The 16,459-nt window shown below is 44.1% G+C and overlaps 1 protein-coding gene across 1 annotated transcript in view; it reads left to right on the top strand.

Moving 5' to 3' along the window:
- The first annotated feature begins 6,119 nt into the window (after positions 1-6,119).
- LOC138206617 (cytosolic carboxypeptidase 4) overlaps positions 6,120-16,459 on the top strand; it is an 87,403-nt gene continuing 77,063 nt past the window's right edge. The window contains exon 1 of the mRNA XM_069163446.1: positions 6,120-6,332. Coding sequence (XP_069019547.1) covers positions 6,251-6,332 — 82 coding nt within the window. The 5' untranslated portion in view covers positions 6,120-6,250. The remainder of the gene's footprint in view (positions 6,333-16,459) is intronic.

Raw genomic sequence — 16,459 nt, 5'->3', positions numbered from 1 at the left:
AAACATTGTTAGGCGCCACATGGTTTGAACCTGAAGTGTATGTGTGTGAGGTGTGTGTGTGTGAGTGAGTGAGTGTGTGTGTGTGTGTGTGTGTGTGTGTGTGTGTGTGTTTGAAGTGTGTGTATTAGAGCCGGGCTATGCGCCTGGAGAGGAGCTTGGGTTTCAGGCCTTTTATAAAATGCTATTTCAGCCATGTTTGGCATGTGAAGTGCCGAGACGATTAATGCAGGCTCAAGTTGTGCGTTCAGGGATGATAGATAGCTGCACGTCAGAGAAGCTGCTGTCCAGCCAGCGTGGACCAGCGCTCACTTTCAGCCCAGAGCTGAGCCCAGTGGAACATTTAACCAGCTGTGGACAAACAAAAGGACACAGACAACATGTCTTCTCATGTGTCTCCTGAAGGACCCCAACAAGGAAACAGTTCACTTCAAAAGGCTTCATGAGACGCACGGACACACTTTAAACCAACACAATGAAATGCTGCCATGAAATTATTATGTGATGCAAACAATAACAAACAACACAGTTCATATTTAAAGTTCCAGGCTGCTTCATTTTGTTTGAACCAATAAAAACACATGACACACTGTTGTATTTTATTAGTGCATTAGTTGAATACAGTCTACAATACTAATTCTGTATATCACACCCACCCGTTGGTTTGTGAACAGCCGTTATGAAGCCTCGAGTTCGGATTTTGGCCGGCGCCATCTTGCTAGTTAGGAGCAGTTTAGAGCAGGAAGTGACCATATTTGGACGAGCCGGGGAGGATTGAGCAGTCGGATTTGATTCGATCTGAATGGAAACCCGGCGATCCGATAGCCGTAACCTGACTGCACCACAGGCCCCTGAGGATTCCATAATGCACAACTCTCTGGATTAAAGATCATGGAAGTTTAACCCTCGTGTTGTCCTTGGATCAAAATGACCCGCAGCTGTGTTCAACCAAGTTCTATTTTATTTTCATATTTTTTGGGATCATTGGTGACAAGGAGGCTGTGAGGGTTTCTTTAAAGAATGATCACCAATGATCCCAAAAAATATAAAAATATAGAAATAAAATAGAACTTGGTTGAACACAGCTGTGGGTCATTTTGACCCGAGGACAACACGAGGGTTAAGAACAACAAGAGGATCTGGTTGTTTTCTCCCAAGAAAATAACTGAGCTGTGAGGATAAAGCAGCGATCCACATAGATCTCCAAATATGTATAGGAGGAACACACACACACACACACACACACACACACACACACACACACACACACACACACACACACACACACACACACACACACACACACACACACACACACACATGCATCCAGGCTGTGGCCATGAAACTTCATAGAAAGTTTGAAAACATCACTATGAATATTTGATTTTATCTCTGCCTCCTGAATCCTACTCGCTGAGTAACCTGGTGTTGACTGACCCTGATACGCTCCACAGTCGTTCCATCCATCTGGGCGTCGACCTCGGGTTTATTTAGTAACTAGTGATGCAGCTTTAACCAATCAGAACACAGAAACTGTGCAACCGCTGCAACGACAGAACAAAATGCTGTACTACAATGTGATTAACGTGAGACACCGACACCGGTCTGTGAATAGTCCACCGATGCTGGTCTTTGATTGGTCCGGCCTTCAGAGCGCCTGAGAGAACGTTAACAGTTTCCAGACTGTAATGACTGAGCAACAGTGTGGTAGAGCCGGGTGAACACACTGGATCCTTAAATAATGGATTATGATCCTCATTTGTACTGAACATGACTTGCTGCTGACACTTCACCATGTATGTTTTGGACACATATACATACTGCGTTCCTAACTGTGTTCAAAGTTGGCTCACACACCGTCTTATTTGATCCACTTGACCACGATCCAGATGAAGTGATGAAGCTGAGTATTTTCACTCAGGACTGAGTTACACTAAAAGCTATTTCAGGCACCATCAACTGTCCCCCTAATGAACTGTGCAAATGAAAGAGGACAAGGAGGACACCTAAACTAATCTTCACCTTTATCTGTCAACCATTTTAACACTTAGATCAGTAAACATACCTGGTAATACTTCATGATCATAAACACTCAGTATGGAAATAATTGATAAGCTCATCTGAAATAGATACAAATCTTAACCTTAATTGTACATTTTCACATGCTGTTCACAGACACGTTTCCTCTCATGCTGTCCAGTCAAACCAAGTGGTTCAACTGAAGGAATAAAATGAAAAGGTCTCCACCCTTTTGAAAACCCTGCACAACATACAGTACACATTTCATAAGAGACATTGTTGCTCAGCAACCATGTTACCCTGAACACTGTGTTCAGTGGAAGGAATTATTTTTACTGCTCAGTAACTTTAGCCCACTGAGAGCTACTGGAAGCCAGCAGTAGGTAACAGTTTCTGTGTTGGAAATATCCTCAATGCAGCTCGTAGTGTTACATCCTTCTGTAAACCCCAAAATTATCTCTATAAGACAAACGTATTTTGAATGTTGAGGCACAAGTAGTAACATGCAGTATTCGAATGTTTACAACGGATCCTTTGGTCTGACAGTCCTATAACAATCTCTGAATTTATCTCCAGATTTACCATTCATCTTGATTTCAGACTGAAACTTGGCATCAGATCTGTACCTGTTGAGCCAAACTGTGTGCAGCGGGCAACAAGATACAAGGCCAGAGCATGATTCACATACCGAGATGATGTTCTTTTAAGCCTAGGAGATGACAAGTATGTCTCAGTATGACTCTCTATCTCTGCAGCTGGACTTCTGAAAATCCAAACATAACATGCTACGACTGTAACAAAGACAGTCGTTGGTGTTTCAACGATTCCACGGCACTAAAATCTTTTTTGTGTTGATAAGAGACACACGAGAAAGGCATTAGGCTTCCAGCTGGGCAATACCACACAGTGTGTTAGAGATAATTGGTCCGATATAATCTGAACTCTGTGCAAACAGGGACTGTCAGAGTAGGAGCACATCTGTCACTGCTTTTAGTTGTTTGGCTTAAGTTGGATTTCCTCAGCATAGCAGTGAAACGTCCTTTTGAATGACAGGGAGGTACAGATTAGACTGGATGTTAACTGGACACATATGAACTTTTATAGAACAAGATAAAGTAAAAGCAGGCTTTGGCTGAGCCACTGATTCAGTCTCAACATGAGAAGGCTTCACTAAGTTCAAAAAAGGACGAGGACTGTACTGCACCAGCTGTCCGGCCACCTGCTGTGATTCTGATCAGCACATTGGGCCCCATTCACTAATATCGTTAAAGTTGTCTTAGATTTGATCACGAGAGAGGTCCTAAAAAAAAGTCTGCGCCAGATTCCTGTTCTTAAACTGCAGATTTGTTCGCTCATTTGTTCTGATATTGGTGAATCACAGGCTGTGTTCGAATGGTACACTCGTTCACTAACCCCCATAGGGAGTTCTGTATATAGTGAACACATTCAATAACTACATGGGTCAATTTAGACCTCAGTTGGTGGAAGATACACAATGAGATAATAAATCAATACTGGCAGCATCCCTGCAATAAATACAAATTATACTGAATTAATTACAACCCCGTTTCCAAAAAAGTTGCGACGCTGTGCAAAATGTAAATAAAAACAGAATGCAATGATTTGCAAATCATGTAAACCCATGTAACTTGTGGCATCTGGGGTTTTCCTGTTTCCTGTTTTCTGATTGGTGGATGAGCTAACAAAGGAGGTAAGGTGTGTGATTTGTGATTAGTTCTGCTCTGTCGGAGGCCAGAGAAAACACAGGCCTCTGTCATGGCTGTTGGAAGGCGTCTGTCTGTGGTAAGAAGTCAAATGTTTGATGTTTTAAGAGTGAGTTGTTTTTAATGGAGTTTGATGCAGGTTGCTATATTTGAACACAAGATACGTTCTGGTGCAGTGTGGCCACACCACGTGTTATGAGGAGTTTGCCAGGAAAAGTATTTCTACTGTAGTGGGAACACAAGGTTGGGCACAGCATGATATATAGCTCTATGGAAAAGGGCGTGGCTACATAGTGCAGCTGGGAGTGCGCCTCTTAGTGCAACAGGTGCAGAATCCAAAAGAAACTAAAGAAATCCAGTGACTGTCCATCGGTCCAACTCCGAGAGAGCTCTTGGCTTGAGTACAAACTCACATGGTGTCTTCGTTGAGTTTTTTGGACTTTCTAACATTTTGACATCCATTTCTGTTTTTCAGGTCCCCTTTGAGTCAGCTATTGAGCAGCTTCCTTGTGACACTAAGGCACACAGTGTGAATGTAGTCACCATTCCCAAAGTCAAAATGGTCAGTTGAGACTGAAGCTGCCTTCTAAAAGAGTCACGTGTTCGGGGCCCGGCAGATTTCAGGGAATGACATTTTATGTTTCAGGTAAGATCAACTGGATGCAGACACCCTTTATTTGTGTGTGGGAGAGTGAAGATAGAGGAAACAGATAGACTTCTTTTATTTCTGCTGATTTTGTTTAATATAACGTCAGTTTGAGTTTGTTGGATGAAGAATCTTCAGTTCTTCTTCTGAACAAAGTCTCCAAAGGGTAGCACAGTTGATTCATGGCTGGCTATAATTTCCCTCTCACATCAGGACTCTTCAGCTCACAAGAGACTTCTGTCTTGTTAGTTTAATAATTTATGAGAGATATCCGGAGAGTTCACATCGTCCTTCTCTTTTATTGGCATGATGGAACAATCTGTCCACACTGCAATGGAAACCACCGCTGTGGGGGAGCTCCAGCCTCGGCCCCACCGGGTGTGTTTGTTTCCTTCAGCTGCACACGGATCAGGCTTGTGGCAGCAGGTTGCTTTAAAGTGCTCGGGGTCATGTTAAATGTGGCACGGACAGCAGCAATAGAGCTGAGGCAGCAGGAAGGCAGCAACAGAATGAGTGAGCTTCAACATGCTGTGTATTTATGGATTTACGGTCGGTGGTGTGCAGGAGAGGAGAATGTCAGGAACTGAAATGTCTCTAAACTCTGAATGGACTGTCGATAAACAAGCTTCACACATTTACACTCACCTCAGGATGAGTTGTGGGAACTTTAGTGGTCCTCTGGCTTTTTATCAGCGCCATCATCAGGTCAACGTTTTAATGTGGTAAAGACTGAATCACTGCTGAATGACTCCATTTATGACAGCTGCTCCTTCTGTGCCACAAACCATTACGTTTCAGTGTGAATGTGGAAGCATGTGGGCATCTTTAACTTTTCAGCACAAGATAATAATCAAGATGATAAATATGTTCCACACAAAACGGAACTGAACCTCCTCTGAGTCTTTATATGTAAGCAGCTCAATATGTGAAGCCTCGAGTTTTGGCGACATCTTGCTAGTTCGGAGCAGTTTGGAGCCGGAGGTGACCAATTTTGGGTGAGCTGGGGGAGGAGCCAGCGGTGGATCTGACTGATCTGATTGGAAACCCAATCATACTACGTCCCGCTGTAACCTGACTGCACCACAGGCCTGTCAATCAAACAGACCCCCCCCCCCAAAAAAAAACAAACAAAAAAAACCACATCTTTTCGAAGCTTATTTTATAATGAATGATGGGATTAATTTCAGATGGACTGTCAGAAAACAAAAAAGAACGAGCGACTTTAGCTAACAACACTGAGATAATTTGTGGAGAAATTTTATGACTTTTATGAGACCAGTTGAATGGGAGTCTATGAAGTTCCTTTACTTCATTGCCTATGGACACACACACACACACACACACACACACACACACACACACACACACACACACACACACACACACACACACACACACACACACACACACACACACACACACACACACACACACACACACACACGGCTGTGTTCCCATTGGTTCAGATACTTGCACTTCCTGGAGACTCACCCTTGATCTAGCCAGTCTTCCTTCTATAATTTCACTTGCTTGGAGAACAGCTATATGTTCAACCCCTGAAATACCCCCCATTGGCCATTGGCTTCGACCAATGGGCATGCAGGAGGCACACAGGCATTTTTAAAGCCCAGCCAGGTGCTTGTAACTGCTGCTCACACACTCCCTCTCCTCTCCACTCCCACACCAGCCGGGGGAGTAGACCCACTTTCAAGAGGAGGAGCTAACGCAGGCAGGAAGCCCTTTTTATAGCCTGTCTATCATTTAGAGTCTAAACCAGGTAGATAAGACTCAACAAACACAAAAGCAGACCGACAGGCAGGTGAGAGGTAAACACACCTGTGAGAACTGTGTGGAAGCAGCCATAATGTTCACTTACGGTTGCAGTAATTTCACCTGGAATGGAACTCTGAGAGAGCTGAAGGGCAGCTACCCAGCCTTCTGCACAGGTATGAGCAGACTGAGAGTGTGTGTGTGTGTGTGTGTCACATGCAGTATACAAACTTGTGCACGGGTTTTAGTCGGGGAGTTATACCATGAACAGTTTTTACCTCTCAGTTATTTTCATACAAAGTAAATCAGATCAATAAATTTGTCCTTCAAACAGCACCAGTTCTCCTCATGCACCTGCACTCTGTTCTTCAAGGTTCTCTGCAGCATGTTGGAGAACAGTTCCACGGTTCTTCTTCTGTGGACTCAGTCTGTCTTGGAGTCTTCTGTTTCCTCATGTTAGCCACACTGACTCCATGGTGCTCAGATCCGGACTCTGATGGTTCTGCTGCAGGACTTCCTGTTGTTTTTGTGGCTGCAGATTGTTTTGGAGATGTCTGGGCTCATTGCCCTGCTGCAGGATGAATGTGGGCTCAGACCCTCCTGGCTGCAGTGATGAGTCCCTACCCTCTGAGCTCAGAGACGGACTGTAACGTCGACCTGGCAGCCTCTGGGAAGTTGGCAGAAGTGACTGTTTCTACACATCAGGGCCAAGCAGGACTTTGACTTGGCATATCAGCAGCAGCATACAGTTGCAGCTGAGGGGTCATATTGCCTCCTCCTGTATAGCTGAGAGAGGACTGAACATTTGGACCTTGATTGTGCATTTATTTTTATTTTCTGACAACTGAACAGAGTCATCTTCACCGTTAACAGTCGTCTTCACTGAGAGAAGCAGACAATCTAACAAACTGCTGCTGGCGGAGACCAGATACACAGATTGACAGGATGCAGAGAATAACAGCAGCTTTTGCCTCCTTTGTCATGGAAAGGTTACCTGCACGCCAGTGCTAATGTGCACAGTGCGGCCCGGACTGCAACGCTATCCCAGCTATGTGGTTCTGTTATGTCCTGAATGTGAGTGAGCGGTCCGCGTTCTGGCATTGCACCGTAATGAGATGTCACATCAGAGGCATACCAGGGAGGAGCAGAGTAGCATCCAGTGGTCTATTGACACATACAAGACATGATCAAGTCAAAGGAAATTCAGGGCGTGTGTGATTGTCGGAGTGTTAATGTCCGAATGCAGCAGGTAGATTTATCACGAACACAATCTCTGGAAGCTCCACAGGAAGCACAGCGTTCACTGTGGAGTGATTTATTTCAGTGTTTGAACTCCTCCCCCCAAAACAAATTATGTCCATGATATGTACACTGCAAACAATCCCATGATGCACTGCAGCAGATTTATTGATTCACTGAAGTGAAGCTTCACCTGTCAGTGGTGACGCCTGATGATGAACCCATCCTGCAGAGCTGGAAAAGCACAGGTGTGTTAGCGATGACAGACTGACTTACTGAGACACTCACCGCATGTTGACATCACGGCCTCCGTGGCAACCGACTCCATCACTGCTACTGCAGCGGTAAAGTGGAGGGTCAGATGTTCTGAGTGGGAAATGACTTGTTTAAGTGTCAGAATTTTATCCATGTGATCCGATAACCTGTGGAACGTCTAAAAGAGACGCATCATTGAACTATTTTATATCCGTTCAGGTTAGCTGATACGGTGCTCTGCAGGAGAGACCACAGAGGTAGTGGCTGCTGTCAACTCTTTAATATCCTGGAGAGAGGACACACGGTGGACTTGTCTGCCCTGAAATCTGTAACCCCACAAAATAACAACCATAGCAACAGTAGGGGGCGGTAATACACCAATAAGCCTGATGCCAACCGCTGTAAAACAAGAAGACTGACAGCAGTGGACGACTACACACTGAGCACTTTGTTAAATAGTTGACCTGAATTGTGATTTTTGGTTTGGAAAAAGCAAATGAAGTAGGGTGGCCAGATCCCAACAAACTGAATGTGGGGCAAAGAGTACGTTTGTGTGGGACATGTAACCAAAGCTGAGAGGTCGTCTAGAATTTTCACGTCTACTCAACTTACGAAATAAACCACTCGATAGAGTGTGCAGGTTCCAGGCTGAGTCCGAGACTTTTCCAAGTCTCTTGCTGTGTAAATAATTGTACAGGAAGGATAAAAGGAAGCCTGTTTTGGCAGCAAAGATGGAGACAGACTAACCTGCACATGACACACATGTGAAGTTTGATTGACATCAAACAGTCTTCAGTCATAACGCGGGACACCTCGTCACCCTAAAATAAAGTGACATTAAGAATATTTATTCCTCTAAAGACAGAATGTAAGGACTGAAGAATTTTACGAGTAGTTTATCTCAGTTGGAGTTCTGAAGCATCTCATTGGTTTAAGTGTGTGTGTGTGTGTGTGTGTGTGTGTGTGTGTGTGTGTGTTAGTGTGTGCATGTTGGATCCACAGTTTCACTCTTGTATCAAATTCTTTCTGTCATCAGACCTCTGACCACTTAAATCTCAGATCTTGTTTTAGCTTCTTTACCACTTCAGCTCGTTTCACATGCGAACAACGCAAACCGACATCGTGCACAAGCTCAGCTGTTCTCAGACACACAAACGCTGCCCAGCACATCAAATTATAATAGTTGTACAGTGGCAGCGGGCTGGAACTGCTGATATCAAACATTTCCCCGCGAGCACATATCAGTGCTGTGCAGGGTTTCGTAACATCGACTCCAGTGGCTGCCAGTGGGCACATAAAACACAGCAGTGTTTAGTTTCAGCCTGGGAACTGTTTGTTTGTTTGTCAGCAGGTTTGTAGAAAAACTAGCACCTCAGGGTGAACCCAGTAAATATCTCTCACTGTCATTAACACTGAGACAGCGTGACCCGGCCACAGCGTTCAAAAAGATGTGAAGCTCTTCTGTCCAATGGAAATCCACAGCTGAGGTGGACTGAGACTGCTGGATCAGCAAAAAAAAATCCCCAATGGTCAGAGGACACTCAGGTTTTAACTCAGGTTAAAACCTTCCGATGGAGGGCACACAAGCTGTGGACAAAAGTCCATTTACAGTCATTCAGTAAACTCAGTCTGTGTCATTCTTCCGTCTTTTTTTTTTTTTTTGGCAGACAGGTGCACAACTGCAGGAAATGCTCCAAACGTTTCACTGCCTCAGGTGTGTCGAGCAGGACGACCAAAACCTTCAAAACCAACAGTCAAACTGGGTAAAAAAAACCCAGTGAATCTTTCTTTCAAGAGCGAAGAAATTTCCTCACGGCATTCCTAACATATCGCGTTTACAAAGATGGAACAGACAGACAGACAGATTAAAGGACGCGCAGACAACCCGTAAACATAACCTGTGTTCCAACTTCCATACTACCAACCAGACTATTTAGTATGCCAGGAAAAGATTTAGTATGTCCCAATAAATAGTATGTTAAATGTAGGAAGCCAAAAGTACCAGGATGTTCGACAGCATCCAGTCGGATTTTACAGTCTGCAGGGCGGCATGCTACTCCGGCTGATTTCTGCTCTTCTGGCATTCCTTTAGCCACACAGGCATGCAAAGTGATTTGACCCCAACCTCGGCAGTTACTTCATGTGCGTTCCTCACGCACCTCGTTACTACGGCAACGTCACGGAGAAGTTACACAAGACGCTGTGAAAGAGATGCTGGGTTTGAGTCCATGAGTATACACGTATTGTGACTACTGTGTGAGTGTGTGTGTTCATATTAACTCTTAACATGGACACATTAGTCCGTTTACAGTCACATTGTGGCGACTCATTTCATTTGGGGGACAAAAAGTTCCCAGAACATAAATCAGGACATTAAGGTTATGGCTAGAAATAATTCTGGTTAGGACAGGTGTCCAGGAAGTACTCTCTCTCTCTCTCTGTGTGTATGTGTGTGTGTGTGTGTGTGTGTGTGTGTGTGTTCGAGCGTGTGTTCGAGTGTGTGTGACAGACACAGGTGGACATCATAACTCAGCTGATCTGTTACTTTCTGCACGCACACAGTCCCACACTGTTTTCCCTGGCTGATGGGAGTCAGAAGAGCTCTCATTAATCTGTCCTTCATGGTAATTGGACAATAAAGGCTTCAACCAACGAGGCTCGTTGAAGGTCACTTCTGATTGGACGTTAGATAGATAGATTGATAGATAGATTGATAGATTGATAGATTGATAGATAGATAGATAGATAGATAGATAGATAGATAGATAGATAGATAGATAGATAGATAGATAGATAGATAGATAGATAGATAGATACTTTATTAATCCCCAAGGGGAAATTTTTTCACTACAGCAGCATTTATAGATACAGGAAAGAAATAAAATAACAGTAAAAAATATTACATATAAAAATGCATAGTATATACAATAGAATAGAATAATTAAATTAAAACTAACTAAACAATAGTGCAAAGTTTTTTTTTTTTTTTTTTTTTTTTTATATTTAAACAACCAAGAACACAGTCAACAGTGTTATTGTTGTGTGATGGATTTTGCCAGAGGTGAGTTATTGTACAGTCTTATTGCAGTGGACAGGAATGATCTCCTGTATCTGTCCTTGTGACAGCGGAGCTGGAGGAGTCTTTTGGAGAAAGTGCTCCACTGTCCCTGCAGCAAGTGGTGGAGAGGGTGGTCAGGATTATCCAATATGGATAATAGTTTGTTCAGCGTCCTCCTCTCCACCACCTTTTCCAGGCTGTCCAGTTTGTAGCCGATGATGGAGCCGGCCCTCTTAACCAGTTTGTTAAGTCTTTTGGTGTCTCTGGCTCCAATGCTGCCCCCCCCAGCAGACCACGGCGAAGTACAATGCACTGACCACAACAGACTGGTAGAACATCTCCAACATCTTGCTGCACACATTGAAGGATCAGAGTTTCCTCAAGAAAAAGAGTTGACTCATCACCTTCTTGTAGACAGCGTTGATGTTGGTCTTCCAGTTCAGTCTGTTGTCATGGAGACACCCAGGTACTTGTACTCCTCAACCATGTCCACCTCCTCTCCCAGAACTCTCAGCGGTTGTGGAGCCGTCGTCTTCCTCCTGAAGTCGACCACCATCTCTCTGGTCTTGGCCACGTTCAGGAGCAGGTGATTTCTACCCACCCACTCCACAAAGTCCTCCACTACTGCCCTGTACTCATCCTCCCGTCCATCCTTTATACATCCTACCACTGCAGAGTCATCAGAGAACTTCTGCAGATGGCAGAACTCTGAGTTGTACTGGAAGTCAGTTGTGTATAAGGTGAACAGGAAAGGGGACAGAACAGTTCCCTGAGGAGCTCCAGTACCACTGACCACCGTATCAGACAGCACACTGCCCAGACGGACAAACTGTGGTCTGCCTGTCAGGTAGTCATTGATCCAGGAGACGGTGGACATGTCCACCCCCACCACCCGCAGCTTCTCACTCAGTAGCAGTGGTTGGATGGTGTTAAATGCACTGGAGAAATCAAAGAAAGTGATTCTCACAGAGTCACCGGTTCCGTCCAGGTGAGACTGAACTCGTTGCAGCAGGTAGATGATGGCGTCGTCCACTCCCACATGAGGCTGGTACGCAAATTGCAGCAGGTCCAGTTAATGTTGATATTCAAATTATTCCGCATTGTTTCTGCTTTGATCAGACGGAGATTGAACACATCATGATTCATTAGATCTGTATCTAATAATAGAAGTAAGAGAAATGCTGCTTTAAGTATTCAGACAGGTGTTGAACTGGAAATTATTGTTGGACAGAAAGGTGAAACTAAACATAGATCACTTTGCACTTTGCACTTGAACCCAAAGATTTAAATCTTGGCATGTTGTAGCGGCTATTGTTTGTTTTATCACCGCACAGAGCTTTGTAGTCTTGGCTTTTAGCTGTGATCAGTTTGACAGCCAATGACGATCAAAGTCTTTCATGTAAAATCTAAATATAATTCAGTGTTTTTGACCCGCAGCAGTACCTCCAAGCTGCAAGGTTACACCTTTTGAGGAAATCCAAATGTCAGTCGTGGATGTTGAATTATGGGTAAAATAGTCCGTCCAGAGTTCGTTTTGGACTGTTTTGATTAAAAAAAAAAAGTTTGATTATTGCTGCAAACATTCTGATATAATTTGTGGAGTTTTAAGTGAGTTTTTGATGTAACATTTTTGGAAATTTGAAAATATTACAAGTTGAGAAAATATGATATCAATATAGTAATATGTAATCACTTCCTATGATATTGAGCATAACAGACATAATTTACTTTTGTACTTGAATCCTCATGAGGCTTTTCCCTGTCCTCGACACCTTCAGCTTATTTCAGGAAGAAATAGTTCATGTTTAGTTACGTTCATGTCTCACTCACTCAGTGTATATCTGGAGTTATACAGATTATTACTCAGATCTGATGCATGTTGGTCAGAAAGTGCATCAGAGCCAGTGGACATTGTCCAGCATTTGTGCCTCTACTGAACTTCCACTAGCACCAAAATAGAATAATTGGATTTGGCCAAGTCGCCACAGAATGATGTCAATAAAACCATCTGCAGAGGAGATAGAGGGCTGGTTTCTATCAGCAAACACTCACTGGGTCAACAGGTTGGAAACACATGAGCAAATACTGAAATAACTTCCAGTTAATATAACCAGTGATGAAGAGGAATTTCAACTCCATGTATGGTCATGAAAACATCAGTGTGTCATAGAAAAGTAGACGTTTTCAACATGTTAATAAAGGTGACGTACTCACACTAATCACACATACAAATTATAATTTAGAATTATATCCAAAATTTAAATGAATAAAAAACAGGCCAATTCCATAGAAAAGTAAGCCCACTTCTACATTTATCACACAGTCAGATCCATCAGATCAGAATCAGGGTTCCAGATTAGGTTACAGTGATCAGAACCTCCTTATTGATTGACAGGTGGAACCTGTCTGATTTAAACCTCTGACATCGAGGCTCTGCTGTTCTCTGTGTTGTTGAAGTGTGTGATGTCATCATGTTGAGATCTAAAGATCTGATTCTGTCCGAGATTTAAAAAGATCTGCAGATTCTTCCAAACTGAAGTAACTCGACTGTAAAGTGACTGATATCCATGTTGTGCAGAGGGTCAGTTTGAGTCCGTGATTTGCAGAATGTTTGAAAGTCTGTTTTCATGGCATCACTTGAGTTTGCGGTGAGCGGTTTGCGGTGAGCGGTTCGGGGTGAGCGCTTCGGGATGAACGGTTCGGGATGAGCGGTTTGTGGTTCGGGGTGAGCGGTGCGTGGTGAGCGGTTTGTGGTGAGCGGTTCGCGGTGAGTGGTTTGTGGTGAGCGATGGTGACTGCAGGGAAACTGAGAGCCTCTTTACAGAGGCTGACAACAGCTGAGTGCTTTTTTTTACTGCTGACCCCTCGGTGACTCAGTGGATGGAAACCCACACTTAAAAGAACACTCCTGAGTCACACAATGTTTTTCTCTGTGATGATTATTGAATAGAAACTGTTCTGCAGATCATTCTGGTGCATTGCAAGTGTTTCATACATATCAGTGTCTCAGGGGAGAACTGTCTGTCGGAGCCTAACATTAACCCGATCTCAGATCAAAGTTAGAGACAAAGTGTGTCTGTCCACCCTCCTGTCCATGTCTCTGTCCAGATCTTCTGGCCTGCATGGAAGCGGCTGCTGATTTATGGGTACATTTAATCGCAGAGGGCCTCCCATGCTTCAAGTTTCAATTGCAGTGTGATTTACATCAGAGGGGGCATCGGTTTTACAACAGAAATGCTGCAGGATGCCACGGAGCTGTCGCACCATAAATAAACCAGGCGCCACGTCTGAAAGGACACCATCATCCTCTAGAGGCTGAAATACTCTTTACACGGCACCATCAAAGGACCAGCCGACTGTCAGTCTGCTGATTTAGGTTTATCACCTGATGAACAGGAAAGCTGATGAAAACAACCATTACCACTAAAAACACTTCTCTCTATAATTCTCTTTAAAAGTCTGTGACTGTAAATAACTGAATCCCTTTCACTTCCTGAGGACTTTAAAAACAGGGCAGACAGAAGCATGTGAGGGCGATATGACAAAGGCCAACTTTTTCATGCACATTTTCCTGATTCTGCAGCATTCGTTGCCGAGTCAGCGTCTCCATCAGAGATGTTCGTGTCCTCGGTGGGGCTTCTCATAAGTGTGTGCTGCTTTTTCATCTTCATCCACACACATTCAAAGTGTGGTATGAGTAGAAGCCTGTCTGTCAGCTACAGTCAAGCGTCTACAGTCAGTGCAGATGCAGCTTTTGGGCTCTCTGTCAGTGCCACGGCAACCAGAGCTGTCATCAGCTGTCAACATGGTGCGTGTTCACACGTATTCACTGGTGCCTGGTTTTTGTTGAAACTGATTTACACTATAACATCTTACTAGATGCAAACATGCAGCATAAGTGCGTTCACTCAGTCAGTTATGGAAACGCGTAGTGCACGATGATGCTGCACTCAAAATGATCCACAAACTGAATGTACAACGCTGAACAATCTCCGCACTCAACGGTCGCCATCACGGCTACGGAGCAGAAAGGGAGGAACCACCGACGTATTTTCAAACCGCAGTGTCTGAGGAAGCTGCAGCTGTTTCTGAACAACAAACTGTACAACAGCATAACCACCATCTTGCTGCTGAACACAATGCTGTGTTCTGGATGAAATACTTCCCGTAGTACACGAAAACATTGTGATCTTACATGTCAGGACTCTCACTTGTGTAGAGCAGGAGTTTTGACAGAGTGGTGTTGTTTCAATTTGCACACTGCCGTTCTGCACTGACCGGAAATGACCTCAACGTGAACACATCACCCTCCAAAATATCTGCAACTTTAATTATTTTACCCAGAAATCAACGTGTTTTTGTGTCCTCTGTTTAACACACTCAATAAACACACTGATTCTTCTGTCCAGCAGCAGCAGTGGAAAAGAAACACTTTTGTGTTCAAGAACAGCTGCAGCTTCCTCAGACACCTTAATTTGAAAATTCTTCACATCAGTGGCCCCGCCCCCTTCCTCTACGTGCCACGATGGCAGTTTTAGGGTGGAAAGTGTCCAGAGTTTCTCACTTCTATTTTGGACCGTTTTGAGTGCATCATCCTGGTACTTGTAGTGTTCTGATGTTTCTGTACTGGACAGTGTGAACACACTGATGTACTCAAAATACTGATTATTAGTACACAAATACACCATTTGGAACACAGGGCAAGAATCAGTGTGTTTACTGTGTGTTGGCACGAAAACACGTTGACTTCTGGGTAAATTAATTAAAGCTGCAGATATATTGGCAGGTGATGTGTTCATATGTTATGTTAATTTACAGTCAGTGCAGAACGGCAGTTTGAGACAACACTACTCTGTCCATAGTCAAGTACTACAACATGTCAGAGTACTGACATGTTGTAGTACTAACGTGTAGGAGTACTTGCATGTAGGAGTACTAACATGTGTAGGAGAACTAACATTGAAGTACTAAATGTGAGTGAACGCAGCATGAGTTTTGTGTTTCCTGCTCTACTTTGTCATCACTCCCTCGCTATGTCTCGGTCCACTGACCTTCCTGTTCCACCCTGATTAGTTTCCTCTGTCTCTCGTTGTCCTCCTCTCCCTGGTGTGTTCACTGTGGAGCTCACCTTCTCCCTTCAGTCTCAGTTCGTCTCAGCTGCCTGTTCGTTCCTGTGCATGTTCGTTTCACGTACGTCCTGTGGCCCTGTCGGCTCTTTGGTCTTTGTCCTGGATTTTAGTTCCTGTTTGGATTCACTCTCTGACTCACTGAATGTTCGACTGCCTGTTAGCATTTCTTTTCATGTTTAGGATTGTACACTTGATATTTGAGATGCTGCCTTCGGACCAAGACTCTCCCTGTCTGATTGAATGTAATCTCTGTGGACCAAAGCAACAGCTGAGAGAGGAGCTCTGACCTGATGGATGAGAGGCAAACAGACACAGCTGCCACACGCACACACACAGGATACATGGCAACACCACAATAGATTTATTTGCGTTCCTAAATAAAAGCAGTGACCATACATGCGCCGCTGAGTAGGTGTCCCCTGAAGATGTGGCCGATAGAAGCAGCAGTGATGGTTGATAGATGCACGTCACTGTCACAGCCTGCTGTCTGGAGGCATCAATGAACACACAGCTGAAGCAACACACAGGGTCTTCCCTCATTACCGAGGAAATTAAGTTGTGTGAGGGTGAGGGTGCGGGACGTGTGTGTGTGTGTGTGTGTGTGTGTGTGTGTGTGTGTGTG

This window comes from Embiotoca jacksoni, unplaced genomic scaffold (genome assembly GCF_022577435.1).
Source record: "Embiotoca jacksoni isolate LCO1_2020_lvr unplaced genomic scaffold, fEmbJac1.0.p SCAF_3, whole genome shotgun sequence".
NCBI lineage: Eukaryota > Metazoa > Chordata > Actinopteri > Embiotocidae > Embiotoca > Embiotoca jacksoni.
This window is presented reverse-complemented; position numbering and strand designations above follow the sequence as displayed.